This window comes from Gasterosteus aculeatus, chromosome 7 (assembly GCF_964276395.1).
Source record: "Gasterosteus aculeatus chromosome 7, fGasAcu3.hap1.1, whole genome shotgun sequence".
In the NCBI taxonomy this organism is placed as follows: Eukaryota; Metazoa; Chordata; class Actinopteri; order Perciformes; family Gasterosteidae; genus Gasterosteus; species Gasterosteus aculeatus.
In genome coordinates, this window is record NC_135694.1 from 10440514 (window position 1) to 10466869 (window position 26356).

The 26356-nt window shown below is 40.1% G+C and overlaps 4 protein-coding genes across 4 annotated transcripts; 3 read left to right on the plus strand and 1 right to left on the minus strand.

The window, feature by feature from the left end:
• The first annotated feature begins 928 nt into the window (after positions 1 to 928).
• Positions 929 to 3209, plus strand: LOC144410238 (immunoglobulin kappa light chain-like). Its single transcript, XM_078105693.1, has 5 exons — positions 929 to 1008; positions 1128 to 1829; positions 2133 to 2258; positions 2345 to 2388; positions 2496 to 3209. Exons 1-5 carry the CDS (start codon positions 954 to 956, stop codon positions 2613 to 2615), a joined length of 1047 nt encoding a protein of 348 aa, XP_077961819.1. The 5' UTR covers positions 929 to 953; the 3' UTR covers positions 2616 to 3209.
• Positions 3210 to 9252: 6043 nt separating this feature from the next.
• Positions 9253 to 12984, plus strand: LOC120823057 (uncharacterized). Its single transcript, XM_040183124.2, has 7 exons — positions 9253 to 9361; positions 9491 to 10192; positions 10389 to 10514; positions 10601 to 10644; positions 10753 to 12456; positions 12562 to 12618; positions 12697 to 12984. Exons 1-5 carry the CDS (start codon positions 9268 to 9270, stop codon positions 10870 to 10872), a joined length of 1086 nt encoding a protein of 361 aa, XP_040039058.2. The 5' UTR covers positions 9253 to 9267; the 3' UTR covers positions 10873 to 12456; positions 12562 to 12618; positions 12697 to 12984.
• A 2076-nt stretch (positions 12985 to 15060) lies between these two features.
• Positions 15061 to 16639, minus strand: LOC120823130 (uncharacterized). Its single transcript, XM_040183227.2, has 3 exons — positions 16489 to 16639; positions 16019 to 16384; positions 15061 to 15642 (listed from the first exon to the last, which is right to left on the minus strand). Exons 1-3 carry the CDS (start codon positions 16517 to 16519, stop codon positions 15188 to 15190), a joined length of 852 nt encoding a protein of 283 aa, XP_040039161.2. The 5' UTR covers positions 16520 to 16639; the 3' UTR covers positions 15061 to 15187.
• Positions 16640 to 17961: 1322 nt separating this feature from the next.
• On the plus strand, positions 17962 to 21919 carry LOC120823131 (uncharacterized). The gene is made up of 6 exons (XM_040183228.2): positions 17962 to 18255; positions 18410 to 18748; positions 18918 to 18959; positions 19038 to 19148; positions 19251 to 19285; positions 21685 to 21919. The coding sequence occupies exons 1-6, from the start codon at positions 18210 to 18212 to the stop codon at positions 21805 to 21807; spliced, it is 696 nt and encodes a 231-aa protein (XP_040039162.2). The 5' UTR covers positions 17962 to 18209; the 3' UTR covers positions 21808 to 21919.
• The last annotated feature ends 4437 nt before the right edge of the window (positions 21920 to 26356 follow it).

Sequence of the window (26356 nt, forward strand, 5' to 3'; positions counted from 1 at the left end):
ATTGACATACCTGGGATCTATTTTTCCCAAATTCTATGTACAATACTAAGATACAGAGCCAGTGCTTCTACAGACACCTATCTCACCATGGGGGTCGACGTGGCGCATGGAGTACAGACGGTGAGCCGGGAACCGCAAAGTTGGTGGTTCGAGCCGCGGCTGCTCCATGTCAAAGTGTCCCTGAACAAGACACCTGACCACTAATTGCTTCCCAGGCAAAATGTAAATATCCATTGGTTAAAAATGCAACGTAAGTCGCTTTGGATAAAAAGTGTCAGCTAAATGACAGGTAATATAATGTAAGTGTCATTATGTACAGTCTTTATACCCATACTAATCAGTAAACCAGGAAGTGGGAGGGGCCTGAACCTACAGCATTTCAGGAGGGCCATTTACTCACTGGCTACAAAAGTATTAAGATTCTCTTCATTCAACACAAGAGTTTGAACACGATGACATCTCCAAGGATTGCCCCCTATGTGACATGGTTGTTCTTGTGGAGAATGGGTGAGTTTCATGGAGATAATTATCTTTCTATACTGTACATACATATGTATATAATATGTGTAAATTAAAAACTAAATCTTAAAAAATATATATATATATAAAACCCTGAGAACAATGTTATGCCTCCATACAGAACTTGAAAAGAGAACTGTCTGTACTTGATTTCATTGTATCAAGAGAGGATGCTTAAAACACGTGTTTATATTTGATACAAACATTTTCCACTGATTTAAACCGTTAATTTTATCATATATATTGAAGTGTGTGAATCAGTTGTGCATTACACTAATTTTAATAGGAGGCAGTGAGCATGATCGTGAGCAGTGATCGTGTTTCCTGAGTAGGATGTACTGTCACTTTCTGTTGGCCAATCAAACACAGTCTTGTGAGTGAAAAATGTAGAAGGGATGAAGATTGTTCTCATTCAACACAATCATTTCAACACGATGACATCTGCAAAGTTTATCTTCTACCTGACATGTTTGTTCTTGGGGAAAATGGGTGAGTTGTGTTCAGTTTGAATCTTTTAAATTGTGTGGCCACTCCTGATGGCATTGCTTCAGATGAGTTGATTCATAGTATCATGAAGTGTAATCGCTTCTTCTCTTTTATCGCTTCAGTTCAGACGACCGACCTGGATTCCTCCTCATCTGTTCATCAAGGGAATAGTTTTCTATCAGTTCAAACTGGGGGGAACTTGACATTGAAATGTATTCGTGAAGCCGGTACAGCAGCCAAGCTTTACTGGTTTAAACACACTCTGGGACAGAAACCGAGGCTCATCTCATCCTCCTACAGGTTCACAAACCTTACATTTGATGCTGAATTCAAGAATCCACGTTTCACAGTGGATACTAAAAATGATCAGAATCACTTGACGATAAAAGATTTGCAAATTAATGACTCAGCTACTTACTACTGTGTGAGCAGTAATACACACAAAATCATTTTTTTAGCTACAACTACTGTCGGTGTACAGGGTTCTAGTTCAAACATCCCAACATTAATCAATCAGTCACCATCAGAGACCATCCAGCCAGGAGGCTCTGTGACTCTGAACTGTACAGTACAAACTGGGACCTGTGATGGACAACACAGTGTTTACTGGTTCAAAGACTCTGAAGAATCTCATCCAGGACTCATTTACACTGATGGAGGCAGCACTGATCAGTGTGAGAGGAAACCCAACACACAAACACATACCTGTGACCACAACCTGCCGATGGAGAGCCTGAATCTGTCTCATCCTGGAACCTACTACTGTGCTGTTGCCTCGTGTGGACACATTCTGTTTGGAGACGGGACCAAGCTGGACATTAAACGTAAGTCATTTCAATCAGAGGTTTTGTAATTTATTTCTATTCATATAGTCAGTAAAATACTTTCAAATGCAATATAGATATATCATATATGTGATATAAATCAATTTGAATTATTTTTATTCAACTGTTGTATCTTATTGTTATTCATATAGTCTGCAATATACAATACATGCAAAGCATTTTATGTTGTCTTATTGTAAAAATCACCTCAGTAAGATTCCTTTTGAGTTATTTTTATTCAACTGCTGTGTCTCCCCTAAAGACTAAAGCTGTGTAATGTCTCCTGTTTTTGTTTCTCTACAGATGAGAAGGACTCTCGTATCTTGGTGTATTTCTTGAGTGGAGCTCTAACTTTTACCATCATCCTTAATGTCCTTCTGGTCTTCTTACTTTGCATGATGAACAAGAGAAACCGCTGTGAAGTTACAGGTATTGTAACAACTATTTTGTGTGTCTGACAGTGTGCGCTCACTTCACACGTTCTTATAGTGTCAGAACTTTTCTTTCTCCTCCAGAGTCTCATGCAAGATGTTCAGCTCCCTCCACACCAAATGCAGAGGTAAGATAACTCTTGTTCTATTATTCAAACAACCAGGCACAGTAGTGATTCAGGACACTGTTTTATTGTCTATAATGTGCAATATTGTGGTTTCTCTTTTTTGTTAGGGTGAACAAAACGAATCAAACATCCACTATGCGGCGGTAAAAGAACAAAAGATCAGCAGATCTAGAAGACAAAGGAACAACCTTGAGTTTGAATGCACATACTCAACTATAAAGCTGTAGGAGTGTACGTGCTTCAAAGGGGTACCAAGCAGACGCTGAGGTCATTTATCACTTTGTCTTTCTTGTAACTACGTGTTGAAGCAGCAACTGTTGCTCCTTTCTGAGAAGATGTGTTGATTCGACATGTAACTTTAGGGCTTTGCTATGGAATCGGCGCAGACTGATTTAACTGTATTTAACAGAAAAAAGTTGAATCTCCATCAAATCCAGACTGTTTTATGAAGGAAAGGAAAAAAACTGGACTAGAATCAGATATAAGACCCTCATCAGAACGATGAGTCAACATGCCTTTGGCTTTAAGATACACTGAGTCATTAAGTTCATTCATTGGATCTCTATTTGAAGGGCTTTTGTTTGTCAGCTTGCTGCTGTGAGTTGTTTGCAAAAATTAAATCATGATGGTAGTTGAGTAGACGATGTGTTCAAAAACCACACACATACACAAACACTCCAGATCAGCTGATGTTTTATTGTGATGTCAAAATCCTTTTGGACTCAGTGTTATGAGTGAATATGAAATACTAACAATTATTTCAACTGTGAAATAATAACTTCATTGTTTTTCGTGTATTGATAATAAATGTAAATGATGAATAGTCAGATATTCTGCTTTTGAGCCCACTATTTATGTTTTTTTATACACAAAACCCTCTGTCTGTCACAAGATCCCCCTGATGGCATTAGAACGAATGCAAGTTCAAAGTTCTTCCGCATTGGCTCCACTTTTGAGAAACAAAGTTTGCCGCTTGGGTTCACCACTCAGCAATGCTTCAAAAACACAACACGCGTTCTCCACTGCTCGTGTGCCTGGTTCATCTGTTTTGCTGAACAAAATGTCACAAGCTTTTTCTGAACATTGAAGACTGATCAAATGCAGATCTCCTACCTGCTGGTACAGAGACTAGTTCAAAACACATCCAGGAACTCTGTGTACATGTATACATCTATGAATATGAACAAGTCAACTTAGCACTTCCTCATGTGTACTATGCAAGGTCAGTCAATGGACAATATAATATGTTTTATTTTAAATTGTTGGCTTTTATTCCTGTGTCCAAATAAGACATTACTTTATTTGTGTATTATGAAAATGCGATTGATGTTTATTTTATATTTCTTTAGTGTAAAGACATGGAATGAAAAAAAAACGTGACAGCATTGGATGCAGACATGAGCTGGAAATGGTAAAAAATCCCATCTAGTCTATTAATACCTTCTTTTAACCAGAAATGTAAGCGCGGCATGCAACCTTCAAACTAGTTCAGCACTGTGCATGACCTCATTCTGACTGCTGATGTAAAAAAGGTGTGAACTGCTGTGACCAGGGCCCTGTTCCTCGTACGTGGCTAACAGAGTTAGCCGGATCATTTTCATGATAAGATGACATAGATCAGTTTGTCTAAAACACTATAGCAACACATCCAAAAACTTGAACCTGCTCCGGCGCAGGTTTATCTGAGCTCCTGGATTAGTTCGCCACTCCCCCGAAAAAAAGGGCAGCTCTCTTCCTCATTGATCACATTTCTGATAATGAGTAATAGATACACACTAATTCGCACATACACAGATTCACAAACACACAATAAACCTTCTAGTTCTATACGGTCAAACATATATACACTTTCATATGAGCCAAGGCACAAAATTCATTTAGACATCACTGTATAGATTTCTAAAACATTTGATCTAATGTAAAAGTACTGTAAAAAAATAGATACAGGTGGATAAAAAGGTATTTTAATTATAATGGTTGCAGTTTATGCAAATTAGTATAGTTTGTTTTATATGTACACAATTCAGCACGTGTGTTATTCCTGACAGTCTAACTTGTAGCTGTAAAACATGGCAATCTTTGTTTTGTCTGTGTTTAATTGGTTTGTCCTGACACTAACAGCCAATCCAACTCCATTCTCAGGTAGAGGGGTGGGACTTAGGCATATGCGGTCAAGTTCAGTGGATTCGGAGAAATGCAAAAGCCGGTTTACACCGTCAAGTGAATAGGCAATACAGGGCTCTCAAGTGTCACTCATTGAGCGAGACAGTCACTCATTTCGGTCTTTAGTCACGCACTTCCGCCGAACATCCAATTTCTGAAAAAAAAAAACGGGGGCCCCCCTCATCGGCCGTATGGTCACCCTCGACAAAATGTCACTCCAAGGTTTTTAGAAAAGTTGAGAGCTCTGCATACACAGTGGAGACAAAAAAACACAGAATATTCTTTGCACGCAGCTTATTGTGCACGCTGCCACAAAACCGAGTGTATGGAAGAAACAACTTGTGTGTTCGTTTCAGGGGTCAAGAGCAGGACGTCTCTTCATCACTCTTCATCAAAGCTACAGTTAAAGACAGTCAACTAAATGACTAAAAGCAGTCCAAGAGACTTCACACGGCCGTAAAGCACAATGAAAGAGGCGCATCTCTCCTTAAAAAAAGTAAAAAAGGACACGAAATTGGGCCAGCACGGGCAAGAGGTAAGGTTGGTATTCCCGCCACATGGACGCATCACTTATAATTTAAAATCCAAATGGCGGACGAACTTCTAAAACTCTTTAAAACGGCCGTTCACAATACTTTGTTACAAATCTGCCTATCCGCCTCCACTCCGTACTACCGAATGCCCCAGTACCACACCAGGCTCTCTAAAGGGGCGGATCAATCCCAGGACACATTTGTTGACCATTATAAGATGCACCATGAGACAGTCCCTCGTTAAAAACATAAGACAGGCAACAAATAAAACCACATACTACGTTAACCACTCAAAGCTCACACAAATAATTAAAACATGCAAACAATTAAAATGAGTAATATAAAAGGAAGTAAAAGCATGCAGATATTAATATCTAAATATCACTGTATAACAGGGGTGTTGGGGGGGGGGGGGTTGGCTGCACGGATGGTCTGACAGGGGGAGACACAGTCATTTTCAAGCGGGCGCTGCTGCCTGCAGTAACGCCGTGGTTGAAGGTCTAACACAGGGGTCTCCACGCTTTTTCGGCTAGCAAGCTACTTTTCACTCAACTTTTCAATCCAAGTCATGGCAATCTACCCCCCCTCCTGCTAAGGCAGTTTCGCCCGAATAATAATAGAAATAGAACAACAGGTTCATTACAATAACCCCCATCAGAGTATCTCCACCCACGACCCTGTCTAATGTCCTCATGAGCCATTGAGAGCAGACAGGGCTTCTCAGAAGGACACAAGGAACAGGGTCACATTTCAGGTGATCTATTGGCAGGAATGGAATACGATATTCATGATTATGTTGTTATTAATGTAATCACGTCAATATAAGAATGTGTTTTAGAATGAGTCCTTCATATTTACAACTATGATTTAAGTTGTTGTAATCTTATGTATCTAAATACGTGAACATGTTGCTCAATAAACTAATTTGACTCAATAGGAGGCAGTGAGCATGTGATCGTGTTTCCTGAGTAGGATGTACTGTCACTTTCTGTTGGCCAATCAAACACAGTCTTGTGAGTGAAAAATGTAGAAGGGATGAAGATTGTTCTCATTCAACACAATCATTTCAACACGATGACATCTGCAAAGTTTATCTTCTATCTGACATGTTTGTCTTTGCGGAAAATGGGTGAGTTGTGTTTTAGTGACTTCAGTTTGAATCTTTTAAAGTGTGTGGCCACTCCTGATGGCATTGCTTCAGATGTGTTGATTCATAGTATCATGAAGTGTAATCGCTTCTTCTCTTGTATCGCTTCAGTTCAGACGACCGACCTGGATTCCTCCTCATCTGTTCATCAAGGGAATCGTTTTCTATCAGTTCAAACTGGGGGAAACTTGACATTAAAATGTTTTCACAAAGCCGGTACGGCAGCAAGGCTTCACTGGTTTAAACACACTCTGGGACAGAAACCGAGGCTCATCTCATCCTACTCCAGGTTCACAAACCTTACATTTTATGCTGAATTCAAGAATCCACGTTTCACAGTGGATACTGGTTTGTTGTATCTAATTGGTCCTTGATAGAGACATGTTTCTGCCCTCTAACTCTTTGCAGATGAGCTGGACTCTCCTTTCGTCGTCTATCTCTTAAGTGGCGCTTTGGTATTCAGCAACATCCTAGTTGTTTTACTGGCTCTTTCAGTGTGCATGATGAACAAGACAGACAACTGCCAAAGCACAGGTAACTATAGCGGTTTGTATCTGGCAGCTGGGTTTCACTTAATGCAGCTTTTTAATTAAAGAGCTTTTTTTTGTTTTTAAGAATCTCAAGCAAGATATCTTGCTCCCTCCAGGGCAAATGCAAAGGTGAAAAAAAACTATTCAACTGCTGCCTTAGTACCTTTTAGTTTAGTACCTTTTTTCATTTTGTCAATTCATTTTGTCCTGTATATTGTTTCATGTAATAATCAACTAACATCTGATTTGTTACCAGCGTTACCAAAACAAAGAAATCCTGTATTATGCAGCTATAAGTGTTCACCTGCACAACGGATCAAGAAGACAGACGGATCAGACCTGGAGTGAATGTATTTACTACAGCGTGAAGCAGTAGAACTCGAAATATGGCAAGGTTTTCTCTTTTGAACTGTAATGAAGGTTTGATACAAGTCAAAATAGAAGTCTATTTTTTGGTAATTTGCAAACATTATAAGTATTTCTTCTGTTAGTTGTGAGAAGCAAACCATCTATCGTTTTTAATCAATAAATGTTTTCTACGTCTTAACTAATATATTTAGAAGCTCAGATCTGCAGTTTCAGACCATCTGACACGGTTTGTGTTCAACCTCATTGTTGTTTTCTATAACCAAATCAAATTGTGGTATTTGGATGTGAAATTAATGTAATCAATGATAATAAATAAACAGGAAAAGGAAGAAGCTTTTTTGTGACATAAAATCCTGCTGCTGTAGAAGATGATCAGTTAAAACTGTGACAATTACTGGACTATTGAAGTTTTCTTTTATCTCTTATAAAAGTGAATTCATTTAACAGAAGGAAAGCACTAAAACATATTAATACAAACCCATTTTACACCCTCAACCTCCAGCCGGTGAAAGAGCCGGCTGGGTTCCTGTTTGAACCTTTAACACAATCAGAAGGTTCAGACTGTCTTACTGTTAAACTCAAGTGTGATCCTATGGATAACTTGCTAATTTAAATCAAACTTTTTCAAATTGCACAAAAATATTTTTTTCCAACAACTGAGGGGGTTTAATTAAATTTTTCCTTTTTCCCAAAGGGTTCTCCACTGAAGTCTATATGGCTTTTTATCAACGTTTCTACTGGTTTTACTAAGATATGTACAATACATCGGTGTCCAATATATTCAACTTATTTGATATAAGTCAGATCATGTAGTCCGTAACACGGTTTAAAAGCTGGTGACTGATACTGAATTAAAGATGCCACACAGCTATTAGTCAGTTTACCATAAAAGACCTTCCTCTTTGAACGCTGGAGTCAGACAGCAGCTGAAAGACACCGTCAGGAGAAAGGTGCTTTTTCAGTGCTTGTGTGGATACACGTGTCGGTACCTGCAGCATTAAATTAAACTTCCCGTTGAATCTTTGTTGGCAGTATAGATCTGAAAAAAATGTTTTCCAACAAGTCATTCAGATTTGACTCCACTTCCACCTACAGGTTCATTACAATAATCCCCATCAGAGTATCTCCATCCACGACCTGGTCTATTGTCCTCATGAGCCATTCAGAGCAGACAGGGCTTCTCAGAAGGACACAAGGAACAGGGTGACATTTCAGGGGATCTATTGGCAGTAATGGAATACGATATTCACGATTATGTTGTCATTAGTTTAATCACCTGAATCTAAGAATGTGTTTTCATGAGCTTAGAATGAGTCCTTTATATCAACTTGTCCTCTTCACAAAGTGTTACAAGTTTCTACAGTAGCACAGAGCAGATGAATTAAACATTGGCTCTCCGGAGATGCTTCCAATATTCCACATTACCTGGAGGCCACCGTAGTTTACCCTCAAACTTGTGGAACTGCTGTGAAGTGAGTCAGCGAGTGCAAAACCGTGGAAACACCAGACAACCACCAGAGCCCTGGAAAGGGAAGAATAAGGTGTATTGGGAATAAAACATTTAAAGCGTTTTAGATGGACTGTAGTTGGATGAACAGTCAGGGGGAGATTAAATGTTTGTTTTGAACATTAAAATGTTCATGTATCAAACGAAATATAAGAACGAGAATGAAAGTAAACAACATGTGTCTCATTTAAGTTACCAGTAATTAGTCCATAACAGTCCATAAGGTTTTGTTAGCACTACATGCTAATGAATGAAATGATAAAGAACTGTCTACATGTCAAAATAATAAATTATGATTGTTGACAGTTATTGTTTATTTAGTACATTATTATGTCTCCATACTGCAGCTTCAAAAAAGAGCTTGATAGTGTACTTGATATCATTATATCAAGTAAAAATGCTTTCGAGGAAACTGCTTGAAACGTGTTTATATTTCATAAAAAGGAGTAATTTTCCACTGGTTTAAGTTGTTTTAAACATACACATCTAATTATGTGAACATGTTGCGCAATAAACTAATTTGACTCAATAGGAGGCAGTGAGCATGTGATGGTGTTTCCTGAGTAGGATGTACTGTCACTTTCTGTTGGCCAATCAAACACAGTCTTTTGAGTGAAAAATGTAGAAGGGATGAAGATTGTTCTCATTCAACACAATCATTTCAACACGATGACATCTGCAAAGTTTATCTTCTACCTGACATGTTTGTTCTTGGGGAAAATGGGTGAGTTGTGTTTTAGTGACTTCAGTTTGAATCTTTTAAAGTGTGTGGCCACTCCTGATGGCATTGCTTCAGATGAGTTGATTCATAGTATCATGAAGTGTAATCGCTTCTTCTCTTGTATCGCTTCAGTTCAGACGACCGACCTGGATTCCTCCTCATCTGTTCATCAAGGGAATAGTTTTCTATCAGTTCAAACTGGGGGAAACTTGACGTTGACATGTTTTTATGAAGCCAGTTCAGCAGGAAGGGTTCACTGGTTTAAACACACTCTGGGACAGAGACCGAGGCTCATCTCATCCTACAACAGGTTCACAAACCTTACATTTTATGCTGAATTCAAGAAACCACGTTTCACAGTGGATAATGAAAATGATCGGAATCACTTGACGATAAAAGATCTGCAAATTAATGACTCAGCTACTTACTACTGTGTGAGCAGTAATACACACAAATTGGATTTCTTGGCTACAACTACTGTCAGTGTACAGGGTTCTAGTTCAAACATCCCAACTTTAATCCATCAGTCACCATCAGAGACCATCCAGCCAGGAGGCTCTGTGACTCTGAACTGTACAGTACAAACTGGGACCTGTGATGGACAACACAGTGTTTACTGGTTCAAAGACTCTGAAGAATCTCATCCAGCACTCATTTACACTGATGGAGGCAGCACTGATCAGTGTGAGAGGAAACCCAACACACAAACACACACCCGTGACTACAACCTGCCGATGGAGAGCCTGAATACGTCTCATGCTGGAACCTACTACTGTGCTGTTGTCTCGTGTGGACACATTCTGTTTGGAGACGGGACCAAACTGGACTTTAAAGGTAAGTCATTTCGATAGGAGGTTTTGTAATTTATTCCTATTCATATAGTCAGTAAAATACTTCTAAAGGCAATATAAATCATATATAGATATATCATATATGTGATATAAATCATTTTGATTTCTTTTTATTCAACTGCTGTGTCTCCCCTTAAGACTTAAGCTGTGTACTGTCTCCTGTTTTTGTTTCTCTACAGATGAGAAGGACTCTCGTGTCTTGGTTTATTTCTTGAGTGGAGCTCTAACTTTTACCATCATCCTTAATGTCCTTCTGGTTTTATTACTTTGCATGATGAACAAGAGAAACCGCTGTGAAGTTACAGGTATTGTAACAACTATTTTGTGTGTCTGACAGTGTGCGCTCACTTCACACGTTCTTATAGTGTCATAACTTTTCTTTCTCCTTCAGAGTCTCATGCAAGATGTTCAGCTCCCGTCACACCAAATGCAGAGGTAAGATTACTGTTGTTCTATCATTCAAACAATCAGGCACAGTAGTGATTCAGGATTCAGGTTTTATTGTCAATAAAGTAAAATATTGTGGTTTATCTTTTTTGTTAGGGTGAACGAAACGAATCAAACATCCAATATGCGGCGGTGAGAGAACCAAAGATCAGCAGATCTAGAAGACAAAGGAACAACCTTGAGATTGAATGCACATACTCAAATTTAAAGCTGTAGGAGTTTACGTGCATCAAAGGGGTGACGCTGAGGTCATTTTATCACTTTCTCTTTCTTGTGACTACATGTTGAAGTAGCAACTGTTGCTCCTTTCTGAAAAGATGTGTTGATCCAACATGTAACTTTAGGGCTTTGCTATGGAATTGGAAAGGGCTTTTGTTCGTCAGCTTGCTGCTGTTAGTTAGTTAGTTAGTTTGCATAACTTAAATCACAAATGATAGTAGTTGTGGGAAAATGTGTTCAAAAACCACACGCATACACTGTCACAAGATGTCCCTGAAATTCGAAATCCTTCCGAATTGGCTCCACTTTTCAGAAACAAACTCTGCCGTGTGGATGCACAAAAACACAACACGCGTCCTCCAATGCTCGTTTGCCTGGTTCATTTGTTTTGCTAAACAACAATTTAAAACAAATTAAAGATGAATGATAAGCTTTTTCTGTAATTCTTCTGTCTGCCAAAAAACATTCTTTAGGATGAGTTCAACACAAATCTAAACCATTAGATAGTTTGTGAAACCATCTGTCAATCAAACTCTAACTACTTCAGGAGCTGCCATTTTTGTTTTGAAAGGACAAAGAGTTGACTCAGTGTTGCATCACACTCAGCTAAACCACGGCCATAGTGTCAGTAGCAGTAGCAGCAATGTCCTCACGGGATGCTGATTGGTCCATGTTTGTCACTAAGAACTCTGTCTGCACCCCAATACGAAGATCAAAGAGAAAGGATGTAAAAAATCAGCAAAAGCATTCATTTCACTAGAAAGGACAACGCCACCAACTAAAAATACCCATCTGAATTGCAGTTTACATACTTGCAAACCTGTGTATATTTAATCACCAACATGCATTCTGTTGTCAAAACAGGCCATGTTTTGTCTTGTTCTGTGCCTCAATGTCAGCCAACCATGTTCAGCAATATGGGGACGAAGAACCAATCAGACCAGAGTGATGTTGTGAGTATGTAGGACATGTGGTAAAATGTGTTTGCCACCAGTAGCAGCTCATACCCACAATATAATATGTAGTTTCCACAATGGACAGCAGACAGAAAAGAGACACTACAACAAATGAATACAAGCTATAAAATGCCATACGGTGCTTGAATGACATCAGAAAGATATTAAAATCTAAAAAACATTTAGTATTGTTAAGTTTTTGGATAGATTGCTGTTATGGCAAATACAAATTGTGGTCATGTTCAAACTTATGTTAAAGCTGAGAAACTGAAACATTGAAGTGGGTCACGGTGATCATTTTAGATTTTAGATTTAGAGCTATCTAAATCATCTGACAACGATATACAGCGTAGAAGGTCAACGGACACTACCTCTGGGGTTCTGGTGTAGCCAGCAATGTGTAGGGTAAAAGATATTGTAAGACTTCTTTCTGCGTGCAGGTAATTGTTTATAGGCTAATGGGCGAGTGTGATCTTGCAGGAAACTGCTGTGTTTGGTGGCAAAAAGTATCCTAAATTTAACAAAACTATTTTCATGGATTGTTTTCCTGTCGAACATCATTCTGGGATTGTGACACTCATGCTGATATGGACACAATGCAAGAGTTGGAGAAGATATTCCTCAGGTATTTGAAACCATATTGATCAGCTGTTTGTCTGGAGAACGATTCTTGTTCTGTTCCATGCTGATGTCACTGGAGTTAACTAAGGTTATCTCTTTGTTTCTCCAGAGGCTACTGATAGATCTTCTGAAGACCACCATGTAGGAGTTTGTCTCAGCACCCACGGTAACAGCTGGATAGGATGTTTTCAGTTTGATGTCCTATGTCCATCTCTCACAATCATTTGAATTCCATTTCTTGCAGACAGGTGGTGAACGTATCTATGCACCAGTGTTTTTTGGCCCCTAGAAGCCTCCCGCCCACCGAAGCTACAGTGAAATACATTCTGACATCAGACATTGTTAAAGGAGCTGCATAGTGTCATCTCTGCAATCCAGACAAACCAGGGAGATTGAAGACTGATCAAATGCAGATCTCCCACTTGCTGGTACAACAAGTCAATTTATCACTTCCTCATATGTACTATGTAAAGTTAGTCAATGGACTATAGTACATTTTTAAGGGTAATAATAAAAAGCTTTTACACATTTATTGTTGGGGCCTGTTCCTCTTTACAACTAAGATGTTACTTAATTTGTCTAGCATGAATATGTGATATCTGTACTGGCCAGGGGGGAATAGAGGCCGTCATATGGCTGCTAGAGATTGTTAGGTTACAGGAGGCTGGATTTTGGCTTATTTAAGGAAATGGGTTCACTTATCAGCTGGTGGCTTGTTTCAGCCAGTGTAGAAACGCCAGTGCACAGACTTGTCAGGATCTGTCTTATCTGTGTCCAGTGACTTCTGCATCAAGGCGCCTGCTGTGTTAAGTTGTCTAAACTGGTTGTAAAAGTAATATGAGCTCAATCATATGCACCAGAAAGAATTGCATCCTCCTCCCTTGTGCCATCAGCCCGATTTGGAGTGAGTAATGTATCGTTTATTCAAAAACGTTTATTTTATTTTTCTTTAGTTTATTGATGGGCCATGAAAATAAACTGTGACATTCAGCATTGGATGCAGACATCAGCTGAACATGCTCAAAAAAATCCCCTCTGGTCTATTAATAACTTCTTCTAACCAGAGATGTAACGGGGCCTGCAACCTTCAAACTAGCCACCTCTCTGCATTACCTCTTTCTGACTGCTGCGGTAAAAAAGGTGTGAACTAGTGTAAACAGGTTTCTGCTGGTGGAAACTTCACTCCTAGTTTGAACGGAGCGAGACTGGCCAAGTCACAAACCAAGAGCAAAGAGAAGCCATTTTGTGAGGGCAGCTCTATGAAAGGAGGGTCATGTATTAAATGAAAATAAAGGAAATGCTCGCTTTACAAACTGCGATAATGCAGCGGGTGTAGCGGAGCAAAGTATCATCAAAGCATCAGCTGTCATCTTTCAGCCAGTTAGCATCCATGTGATTTTAAATAACTCAGGAAACTACTGGAAACAACTTGGGATGAACGTCATGCGTTCTCCCAAAGGTTTGCGGTGCTGGTGGGGTTTGTATGCTAAATTTGCTATATTTATATGCTGTCCACAATTCTATCCAGCCCTTCGTGGCTGACATTATATACACACTGAGTTGTTTTGGAATTGTTTACTTGCCGTGGCCATACACGAAATGATTAAAGTAACCAGTACCGAACCATCATTTTAACAAAACCTTTCACTTAAATAAACACATGAATAAAACCGCTAGGGGATAAAACATTACAGCTACAAGCTCAATACTCAAAAACAATGCTAATCAATCAAAATGAGTAGTTGCTGTTTCTAAAACCCAAACGTCTTATTCACAGAATGTTCATTCAATCAAAATAAAAAAATACAATTCAGACTCTGATATGAAATCTAAACTAGCCTAAATCCAATTAAGGAAATTAGGTCTTCAGATAAACCTTCAAGCTTGCTCTTCAGGAGATGGTGTGTGAGTGTGCAATAGTGCAAACACTGCTGCATCTGGCAAAACTGCATGTAATTAAAATAAAGTCTTTATAATATCGAGTAATTAGTTACTCATCATCTAAAGACAACCTGCAAAACAACTGAACATATCTTTATGTGTATGATTCCATAAATAAATAAAGGAGAGGAAATGCATTTGTTGGGTTAAATGACATTTCAGCTTTCAACAGGCCACTCCTTTCAGTTCATAACAACAGTGTGGTTTTCAGAGGAGACCTTTCGATAAAAAGTCTGGTGACTCTTAACGACCTTTTGCTTCCTTGTGTGTACGCGCCTCTAGTTTCAAGCAGGATGTCCTCATTTTGTTTAAACCTTGTGTAGCTTCACCACTAAAACTTTCAGTAGATCAGAACCTAACTTCATGATCAAACTCTTGAACACGAAGTTCAACTGCTGCTGTTGCACAACAGAATAATTCTCTGTGTTTAACCCCCAAAAGCTTGTGAAAAGACAGAGGTTATGTGGTTAAGATTAACCAGAACTACTTACGTTTAAGTCAATAGCGTTCTATTAGCTGTTAGACAAACACGCCGTATTCGTTAGCTGGGGCCTGCTGACACAGAGATGCACACACACACACACACACACACACACACACACACACACATACACACACACACAAACATACAAACAACAAAAAGAATAATCTCGAACTACATACAGTAACTTTGCCTAAATTGTTTTATTGAGAAAAATGTAATACAGTTAGACAACAAAATGTCGTTAAAGAAATATTTTTTTGTTATTTATAAAAATTCTGAACTGAATATTTCAAGCCAAACATTTAAGACCTCAGCAGCTCTTACTGAGCTCCACCAGGAGACAAATAGTTACCAAGAGAAAGAGAATCACACTTCTAATGATGGAGAGCCAGACTAATGTTTTCATTTGTGCCATTGGGTCGTCGTGGTTACCATCTTTGACGAGCAGCTCGCTTCCATTGCCGAACAGCAGCTCCCCGCAGGAGGCCACGGCACAGTAGTAGGTTCCAGCATCTGAGGAGCTCACGTTCACCTTCTGTAGATGGTAGACGCAGCTCTGAGAAGGAGACGCTGGCGGTGAGGAAACGGGCTTACACTTATCCCCGCGTGCCTTCAGGACGCCTTGGCGAGATCCGTGTTGGAACCAGTAAACACTTTGATCTCCGTCACAGGTCCCGGAGTGCGTGGTACAGTTGAAAGTCACAGTGCCTCCTGGATGCAAGGTCTGAGAAACTGGCCACTGGACTATTTCTTTAAGGTTGTCTCCTAGAATCCAAAGAAAATACGGCTTTATTTGTATTTCATCTTTGGATACATATTAACTATACGTAGGGCCTGAAAAAAACTTTTTTCTTTTCTTTTCTCTTTTTTATCCAGTTATTTTTCTGTGATAATAAATAAAAACTTTCTAAAGAATGTTGATCGGAAAGTTCCTGCTACTGCACATATAAAATGTTCTATAATCTATGATGCATATTTCTACGTATAAAGACTGTGAGCAAATTCAAACCGACAATTTAGAATATATATATATATATATATATATGAGGTCATTGAAAATAATTTACCACAGATAATTTTCTACCTCTGCATTTAATTAAAGTTATTTTTATCTAAGTTATGAAGGATATAAGGATGATACCTTTGACGCTTAGAAAGATCCCGTCTCCAAATTCCGCTATGTTGGAGTGTGAGCTCCCACAGAAGTATGTGGCTGAATCTGATAATTGGACTTCAGAGATGTTTAAATGATTCATCCCTTCCTCCCTTTGCACAGAGTAACGAGGGTTTTTCTCCAACCAGTGGAAGACTTTGGATGGTTCGTCATGCTTGTAAAAATTAGACAGGAGCTCCGGTCCTCCGCCTAAGGTTTGTCGGTACCAGGAGAAGTGCATTGCCACCTGGGTGTTGTAGAAGCAATGTAAAGTCACATTGTCCCCAACACTGGTAGATTTAACCCCAGTGTCCTGTCTCACTGCTGCCGACTGGATCCCTGCCAACAGGTGAACTAGGTGAAAAAGAGACAACGTTATAAAAGCGTAGGCTCGCCTGAAATTGTTTGCCTGAACTGGACATGTATACGCTGCAAATGTTTAATACAAAGCCACTTACATACTCCACCGATGATCATATACAGGTGCATCTCAGAGGTCTCGAGAACAAAAAACGGTTTGATCGAAAGAGCACAAACCAGCGTTGAAATGGGGTTACGTTTGATTGGTTGGAAAGAGGGTCAAACTGTTTGACACGAATACATCCGCCTTGCTATCAGTCAAAAATAAATTTACATATTAGGATAAAAGATGTAGAATAAAGTTCCAAACTTCTCTTTAACGCAGGTTGGACCATTTACAAAAAGTGAGATTGCAAATTATAACTTCTTCTGCAACTACACTATCTTTTATAATTCAAAGGTTTATCCCATGTTTGGGTTATCTTGTTATATTTTACTTTAAGCCCAAAAAACATAATTTGAGGACATTCCTCTCTTCTTATTGTTCCTGTTTTCATACAGTGGCAATGAGGTTTCATAAAACAGTAATTTTTCTCAGATTATTTCTTATCATTTCTTCCTTGTTGATATTTTGTACTTTTCAGATTTTCAGACCCTCCTGTGGTAAAATAAGCGTTTTTCTAAATAGATTTTGTGCTGGGAAAAATAATCACAGCAGCTTCAAAATGCTATTGAAGGTAAGGACAAATCTTCCCTATTTTCCCGAGGAAACCTCTGTAGTGTCAAAATCTGCTCTGGCATCTTTCTGCAAAGTGAACCCCAAACATCCAACTGAGGTAACACTCGTCACAATAGAGCTCAGCTTGTTTGATGGAAAGTAAGCGTTAAAGCAGAGATCTGTAGTGCCACCTCGAGGGAACAAGTTGGACTTGTGTGGTGAGCAGGAGTCAACTGTTACGCAGGAAGAGGAAGAATGGTAGTGTGCCCATGAGCAGGGGCTCCTCCAATCTGACGAGAGCAGCTGTTGGTACTTAATGTGCTGTCGTAGCTGTTCCTTCCTCCCATTTGGTCAGCACCTCCCTCGGCCACCTCTGGAATTTGACAGACTCAAACACATTGTGATGATTAGGTGGCTACATTTTGAGATGCTGACCCTCACCCTCATTTGCTGACCGTGACATACTAACAGCTTGGTAGGGGAACCTCTAGTGTCATTGCCACCATGACGGATTTTATTTTTTTCTAAATAAACATATATGTTTACTCACTTCTAGTTAAGTGTGCAAGTGGCATTAAAAAGTAGCATTAACTTGAGCAATGAGCAAATAAAGAGCGAGTGATTGAGAGTCCTGTGTTTGTTCAACCAAATATTCTCCCTGATTGGACTTTGTTCTTCTTTTACTTTTTCAGTCATACTGAGCGTCTAATAATCACACAAAAGCGTACAAAACCTGTATCGGTGTCAGGGAAAAGCCGACTCATACAGTCGCTAAAGGGCACTTCAGTGAGTTTCTATCAGACGTTGATGACAAATGTTTGTATACGATGAGTTGTGAGTGACAACAGTTTGACTGGTGGCCCTCAGGGATTCAGCCTGGTGCTATGCACACTTTTAGTAGCGAGCAGACATTTGGCCAGTTTCAATAAATGACACAGAAGCAGTGGACTGACTCTCATTATGAGACGGCCATAGGCAGCAGAATGGGTCCTATTGTTAACCTAATTGGATTGTCTGAGCCGCTTCTTTGCTTAAATTGCCTCTGGTAGAGATATCAGGTTGTGAAAGGTTGGAGCTTCCTTATTCAATACCCCTCCCCTTTTCAATAAAATACCCTTTACACTTTTATATTGTGCACTTGCTGTCACATGGTTATTCGCAATGGAGAGAGTGAACCTGGTTACAGCCTTGCTTCTGGGAAGCCTCAGTGAGTACTGATATTAAATGATCTTGATGGGCAAATACTATTTTAATCTCTATGTTATCCAGAAACCCAACTTCATTTTTTTGGTGATCTAATCTGGTGTTTTTTGATGTCTCACAGCTGAGGAGTAAATCTGTCTTACTGCTTTCTGTTTCAGGCTGGATGTCTGTCTCTGTATCCGAGGCTCAGAAGGTTGTCCAGCCTGGTGAAGAAGTCACACTGACATGCATCAACATTACCACCAATCCATCTCAGACAGAGTGGTTCAGAGTGACCAGCCAAAACAAGCCCAGCTGTATCGCCTCTATGTACGGGTCTGAAGGCAAAGCTTCACCCTGTGTGGGATTTCAAGATGGATTTGAAATGAGCTCCAACAGCGTTATTGTCGTTCTTAAAATCAACCAAGTGGATTTGTCTCACTCTGGACTGTATTTCTGTGGATTCTACATTGACAAACATACAATCTTATCCAATGAAACTCTTTTGATCGTTCAAGGTAAGATTATACTATATTCATAAGCTCATCATTTAAAAATATATATCTCAATATATATATATATATATCTCAACTGTATTCTGTGGGAAAGAGAAAAGAAAAAACAATACCAGTGATATTTATTATTTTATCGTATTTATATGTTATTTCCTATTTCATTTTTTGTTAGATAACAATCAATCTGGTGATGGAGCGGGTTCTAATTCTGAGAGTAAGTCGCTTCTTTTTTAAGGTGCAAATGATCACACAGCCTCTCATACAAACGTTAACCATCTCTTTTTTTTCGTAGAAGGGACTGATGGAATGACAAACCTAACGAGTGTGATCCTGGCAGGTCTAACTCTTTTCTTCATCATAGTTGTTATTGTTCTGGCTGTTAAAAACAGGAAACTTCAGACAGGTGCAGTAGACTTATAACGTGTTGCACATTCTGGAGAAATTCAATGCAAGATATATGGTCAGTAATAATGAACTAATAAGACCATTGTCTTTTGCTGTTTAGCTGCGAATGAAGAACCAGGGCCAGAAAGAAACAAGGTGAACCAACTCATTAACTTAAACGGAACTACGTGTGGTTAAATCTTTTGTCCCAAGCTGCTGAAGATCGTTTTTATTCATAATGGCGACTCGTAACAGCTCAGTGGCAGGGGGCTTTTTTCTTCTGCGCGACATAAGCCGTAATATAAAAACAGTATTAAGTATATGGAAGCCAATGCAGAAGGGGGATTGAGATTTTATTCACAGAATGTGAATAAAATATTGCCCTAGGTGTTACATGTTCACACAATGTAAATAACAAACCAATTATTCAACTTTTTTATTCAGTCTTTAGTGGTGTACTTAACAGTGTAAGGGATCTCGACTGAGATCCGCAGAGGAATTACTTTCCTGGTTTAGGATCTTTTACTGGAAAAAACTTTTACAAAACGTTTACAAAACAAATAAAAAGTAGCACAGGCACAAGCAGGAGAAAGAGAAGGCAAAATGCTATGGCAACAAAAAACAGGAACACCAAAAACAAACACTAACAACACTGCTGGCTTGATACATACAATGTCGGAGTAGGAATATAAATAACGTGACATGGTTTGAGTGACTATTTGGGTCTTAAATGTAGGCAGAGTGATGGCTAACTAAATTCAGCTGTCAGGGGGGAAAAGGGCAGGAAACTAAACACAAACAGGAAGTAAAGCGTCTCTTGAGGGATAAGTGTGGTCAAAAGAATAAAACAGGAAGTAACTAATTGCAGCCTCTTCGAGTCGTCGCAGTACCCACCCACCCCCAGACTACCAACAGTCACCTCACAGTGTAAACGGGACCTCTGTCGATGAGTTGGGGGGGCGGAGGGTTTCTGGAGGATGGGACCACCAGACTCTCCTTGACTGGCTTGACGCAGGAAACATGGAACGTGGGTTGAATCCTCGTGGTTCTGAGGAGGTGAAGACGGACAGCTGCCAGGTTGATCATCCTGATTATTGGAAATGGGCGAATGTACTTTGGGGCCAATTTGCGGGACTCCACCCAAAGAGGCAAGTCATTTTTAGACAGCCAGACCCTTTGTCCGGTTCGGTAACAGGGGGCAGACAGGGGGCAGACTCAGTCACCATCAGTCACCCTGATGTTGACTGAGAGGATGGCTGTACTACTTCAGAGGCTCTGAGACCAGTGACAAAAAAACGAGATATGGGACCGGGGCCGCTGAGGGATGGGGCCGGAGTGAGCCAGCTGGAAGGCGACAAAAGGGTTTGCTCTGGGAAAAGACGGGGCAGGCAGCAATTTACCTTCTCACCTCCTTGATCACGGCAGGCCACCCAAACTGTTTCTGTAAGAGCCCCAGGGTTCGCTTGCTCCTCGGGTGGCAGGTAAGTTGGGAGGTGTGTCCCCAGTGGATCACCTGAGAGCGAAGCGACGTGAGAACAAATAGGTGGTAAGGTGGACAACCCATGGGTACTCTTACCCTCTCGAAAACACCTTTCACCTCTTCCTCGATTCCCCACATTAATGCCCTAACTGTGCAAGATGGAGTAAGATGGTGGAGTGCCGTCGATGGAGCGTCCGGGTCAAATAGTCGGTATAGGGCATCCGGTTTTGTGTTTCTGGAATCTGCGAAGTTGAAGTGGGTGATGAATAAGGCCCACCTGACATATTGGGAATTGAGCCTCCTTGCTAATAGGATGTACTGCAGGTTTCTGTGGTCAGTCCAGACCAAAAACGGCTGTTCTGTCCCCTCCGCTACAAGCTACTAGCTGGCTACCATATCTTCAAGCCCTGAAAGGCCTGTTCCGTGGCCGGGGTCCACTGAAAGCTGGTTGCCATGGATGATGAGAGCATAAAGAGGGCTATGGAGGTGTAATTACGGCTAAAACGCCTATAAAAGTTAGTAAACCACAGGAGCCTCGGCAACTCTGAGTACCGGGCTGAGGTCATTCTGCTACTGCACTAACCTTTGCAAGGTCCATTCTCACACTTCCTGAGGCCACAAAAAAGCTCAGGAATGGCACCTCTGGTACATGAAATACGTACTTTTATGCCTTGACGATTAGCTGAATCTCAAGCAGTCTTTGGAGAACCTGGCGGGCATGTTGAATGTGCTCCTGCTCAGATCTGGAAAAGATTAGTATGTCGTTCAGATGGACAAACAAAAATCTGTTGAGCACATCCCGGAGTACATTGTTCACAAATAGTTAATTACAAGATGGTAAAAATGTTAATACAACCATTGTAAGGTTTAGTCATTGTCTTTTGACCTTGTGTTGTTTGTACAACCTCTGATTCATATTTTTTTCAATCTCAATTGAGTAACACAGGTATGGTTGATTAAAAATAACGCCCCAGTATAGAAAACTCAAATTAGTTAAAATATTTCCTTCCGCTTGTTAACTCGGATTGCGTGACTGTGTGTTTGTGACACAGATTGTGACTCTTTTTTTTTACAGGATCTGCGCTCAGATGAACCGAATTACGCAGCTCTAAGATTCCAGATGAAACAAAAAGGGGGCCGAAGGCCTCCATGTGAGAGGGAGCTGGAGACACATGTTGTGTATTCTGCCCCCAGATAATAGACTGAGGGTGACAACTGGAATTGACGCTTTATCATATTCATCTGCTGGGGTGATTTGGTCTGGGCATTTAGTGGAAGGAGCCACTGGTAATAAATACATTTCAAATATTTATTCTGTCGCACTGGTGTTTTTTGTCCTAGCTTCGATGAGCGGAAAAAGGGTTTGTTTAATGTATGGTGGAGGACGATTCAGACAGGACTCTGACTTGGTTTTTGGAGGGAGGAACACAAACATCAAATAGACGAGTGTTGAAGACAGTGTTGGTTGATAACCACTGCGCCTCTAACCATATGCAGTCACAGCTCTGTGGAAACCATGGGAGGGGGAGCTGAGAACTGAAGACTTAACAGAAATCTGGCCAACTTGTTAAAAACAAAATGAAACTAGCAGCTGCATTCAAAACGTGTGAGAAATAGTGGAGAAAGAAACATAACAATGGAATAATTCAATCAACCGGCATTTGCCAAACACTGACTAGTGGAAATGTACAAACTATTTTAGTTTCTGCGAATATTCTGAAAACAAATGTGTTGTATCCATGTCTAAAGATATCAGCATGATCCACATCTTCATTTGAAAATCCTATATTCAAAATACAACCTAATTTGAAAAGTAGTATCTCCCCCAACACTGTTCACATGACCCACATCACATGTGTTGTGCATATACAGTAAAGTACTATAGTCTATATAGTATAGTGTAGTAGTTTAAAAAGTCTTGTTTCCATTCAATTGTCAAACACATTTAAACATTTTTTTTAATATTTTCAAATATTTATGAGAGTAACATTTCCGTTAATTGGTTCAGAATGAATAGACTAGTTAGGTCAGAAGGCAACATGAGCTACGATTCATTCCTGTCTATAATTACAAGAGCTTACCAAATGGAAAAGCAGGTTTGCGAATGTCAGACTGAAGCAGATCCACGTTTAAGTTGAGGTTCAGAAAACTGCAGGCTCGACAGCCAGAGCACATGACAAAGCACTAATCAAATCTTTGAAAATGTAGAAAATGTGTTGGAACTACTGCTTAAATGTTGATTTATTAACTTGAAGTTCATTACATTTCTTCTCACGTCAACAAATCACATCTTTTCATTTTTTGTCTTTTCAGAGACGAATATGCTTCATGTCCATCATGATTTATTAGCTAAGTTTGTTTCAATTGCACTACATTGCATCTTATTTTTAGGACTTTTCCAAACATGACAAATAGAAACAGTGTACGTCCCTCTCTGATAAAGTGTTGTCACATAGACAGGTAAAAACTGAGTATCCACATTCAAAAAGTAAACAGTAAAGGAATTTAAACCAAATTCAAAGCAGAGTAACAAAGAGCTATTAACGTATCCGTTGCACTGTGCGCTCAGCGATACATCCTTTGTTGTCTGTGGTCGGTTTCAAGCTGCCTGTCTGTCGCTGTATCTGAGCATTGGGCGGTTGAGGTCTCTATTTGATTGGACGCGCTGACTTTCAAACATTTTAGACTCCATTTTAAACTGACAAAGTCAATGTGTAAATGAAAAATACAAAATGGGTGGCTGGCCTGGACGTGTTTGCGTGCACATGTGGGCAACAACACCTCTTGTGCACCCTCCCCCCCCCCTCCCCTTGTCATTTTCCACTGCGGTGAACACTTTGTGCACCAGCAAAAGCCACAGGAAGACTGGCCTTCAGCTCTCTGCAATAAAACCACACGCAAACAAAAGCCTCAGTATTGTCTCTAAAAATGTGACTCCACCAGCATGTCAATCACTTTTCAAACTGTACCTTTCTTTGCCAATGCCACTGACCAATTTTCTCATACTCATTCCGTTACATATACATACATACATTTAACTTGTCCTCATTTAGCTGAGACGCCTAAAACTGTAGCTCACAGCACACAGTCGCGTGTGACCAGTTTGTAGTGATATGCACTTGTCACTTTAGTCCCTGGCGATCCAGCAGCTGTAAAGGATTAACTGGACACCATTAAAAACACAACCTACACTGTGAGGGCTGTGAAATAACGGTCTACGATTCTTCCATCCTGCCTCCTTCTCTCTTCAGTTCATGATACTGTGACCAGTTCCCCTTCCTGTACTTTCACAGGCTTATGACTCAGTAAGTATACGAAGATCTATTTGTTAGTTTGGTGCCCTCCTGCCCCCTAATGGTTTGTAGCTTTATTGTCATTACATGAATTGCATTATAATATATAAACTATAGAATATATATAAATGAGTTTACATTACCTCACTTTTCCACTTCAGTTTATTTTTATTTTACTGAAAATAAAATAGCAATAAATTAACTTAATTTCTGCAAACAACAAGTGCAAACAAAATATTTCCCCACATTCAACAGCAGGATCATCCCCTCTTTGGGCTTCAAACTGTCTGCCGCCGGTATTTTGAGACACTCAACACACTTTTCTTGGCCGTCCATAGTGCTCGTAAGGCCCAGGGACAAATATCAAACATCGTAATATTTTCACACTATTTCCAATATCTTTTTTGTGCCGTTGTGGTGGTCGTTGTGTTGCCTGTTAAAGCTGTAACTGACTTTCCATCTGATTTGCATTTCGTCCAGTTACACATCTGTACATATTGGCACATTGGGACCTTATATGTCTCGTATCGTTTTCTTTTATATCTTAATTAAAGTTTTTCAATTGGCCGTGTGAGTTCTTGCTCCCTTTGTGCGGTTGTCTCTCTGTCTCTCTCTCGAGTTTGTGTGCCTGTGTGTGGGTTGGTGATGAAGTTGTGAAGTAGTTTCACTGCCCCCCAGGGGGAACCATTGCCGTGGGCTCAAAGTCAAATCGCTGCTGGTGCTGACTTCGGAGACTGCTGACTTTTCACACGGTACTACAGAGTACCGTTTGAAATATTGATCATTCTTCAAGAAAATCTCATTGCATCATCTTTCTTGTTGAAGATCCTGGTGAAAGAACAAACGTTGTGGCTTTAATTGTGAGTGCTGTGACTGTTCTCATTAACGACATCATTTAATTATTGGCTTTTGCACATCAAGTTGTCAGTATCAGGTTTTCCATCCAAAAACTCAGCTCAACCTTTTTACTTCAACATTAAAGACCCAGAAGTAAACTGTGTTTACCTGATATGAAAGGACAAACGGCTGCTGTGAGACCGGCCTGTTTTACTCTAAATTAGAGCATTATTTACGAAATCAACATCGTGCTGTATTGAATTGATTGATTTTAAATGAGGACTTTATATTCATAAAATACTAAGAATACATCCCCAGTCTTCCCCTCAACTCCTAACATTGATGCTCAGCACTGTTTGGCTTTACAAGAGGTTTCAAGTTCATGTCCAAGTCAAAGTTAACGATCAGCAGGTCTGCTGACCTTAAGTAACCTTGGTTGGGTCATAGGTCAGATTTCCATGGAATGCGTGCTTCTGTGCGTTCTGTGTGTGTGGTGAGGCAAAACAGGAAGAGAGAAATATGAACTGTTTTCTCACATTTGTCAAGTTAGTCCTGGGTCATCTAGAGGATGTGCTGACCCCCTCCGACCCCCCTCTAACTGACCTAGATAGTTTTAGTGGTTGGTGATCTTATGCCAGATACTGGGGGCGCAGAGAGTTAAGACACTGACTGTACTGCAGTCTGTGGTACTGTGATGAACATACCGCCCACCAGAGACACTTAGGACACAACTGGAACTCCAGGTCAGGGTGATGATGCTTCATCTCTGTTATCAGCAAATGACATTAATGTATCATATTTGGTCTATAAACATGCATACCATTATTCATACACTACGTGTCTGTACTGTATCAGCATATGAGAGAAGTCTTAACTACAGTGACTGTATCCAGGAAAAATGATGAAGCCATTTTTTGTCAGCATTTCATGGGTATTTATGCCCATTTTCCCGCATATGAAGGTCAACTTTCAGAATTTTGATTCATGTTGAAACATTTTTCCCCACATCGATACGGTCTACGTTTCTTTGTTTGGTCACTGAGCCTCACCGTGAAGATGAGAATAAGCTCAGTGATCCACTGCTGTGACAATATACATGTAACAGTGACGCTGATCATCTGCACAGATGAACTGCTACTCTATTGTAAACGTAAAGCTACTGTAAGGAACTTCCATTTGGAGTGGTTTTAGCGCTGCCTGTGCAACTAGCAGGTATTTCAGAGAACCAGAATCCCTTTAGAAAAACAAATTTTACTGCAGAATGGTTTGACAATCTGACCCTCTCAGTCCTGAGATTATTCATAACTTGCTTAACTAAGTTCACATAACATTTCCGAAAAACTTACTTACTGAAGTTCTGTGGTTGTATACAAGTTCTGACCCAGTTCTCCTGGGGTGTCTTTCCTCCGATGTCTGACAGTCTTCTCATTTCAGCTGGTTGTATCATTGCAATGGTTTGTGTGGCTGTTTCTCTTCCCTTCTTAACGGCGGGCAGCAGTGAGGTCTGAGCACAGCGGTCATAGAGCAGCGAGGCCCTGCTTGTTTGTCTTTACAGTGAGTGACCGTTACATTTGGTGGAATAGAGCTGCCTCGGGTTTATTTCGGTGGACGCACTAA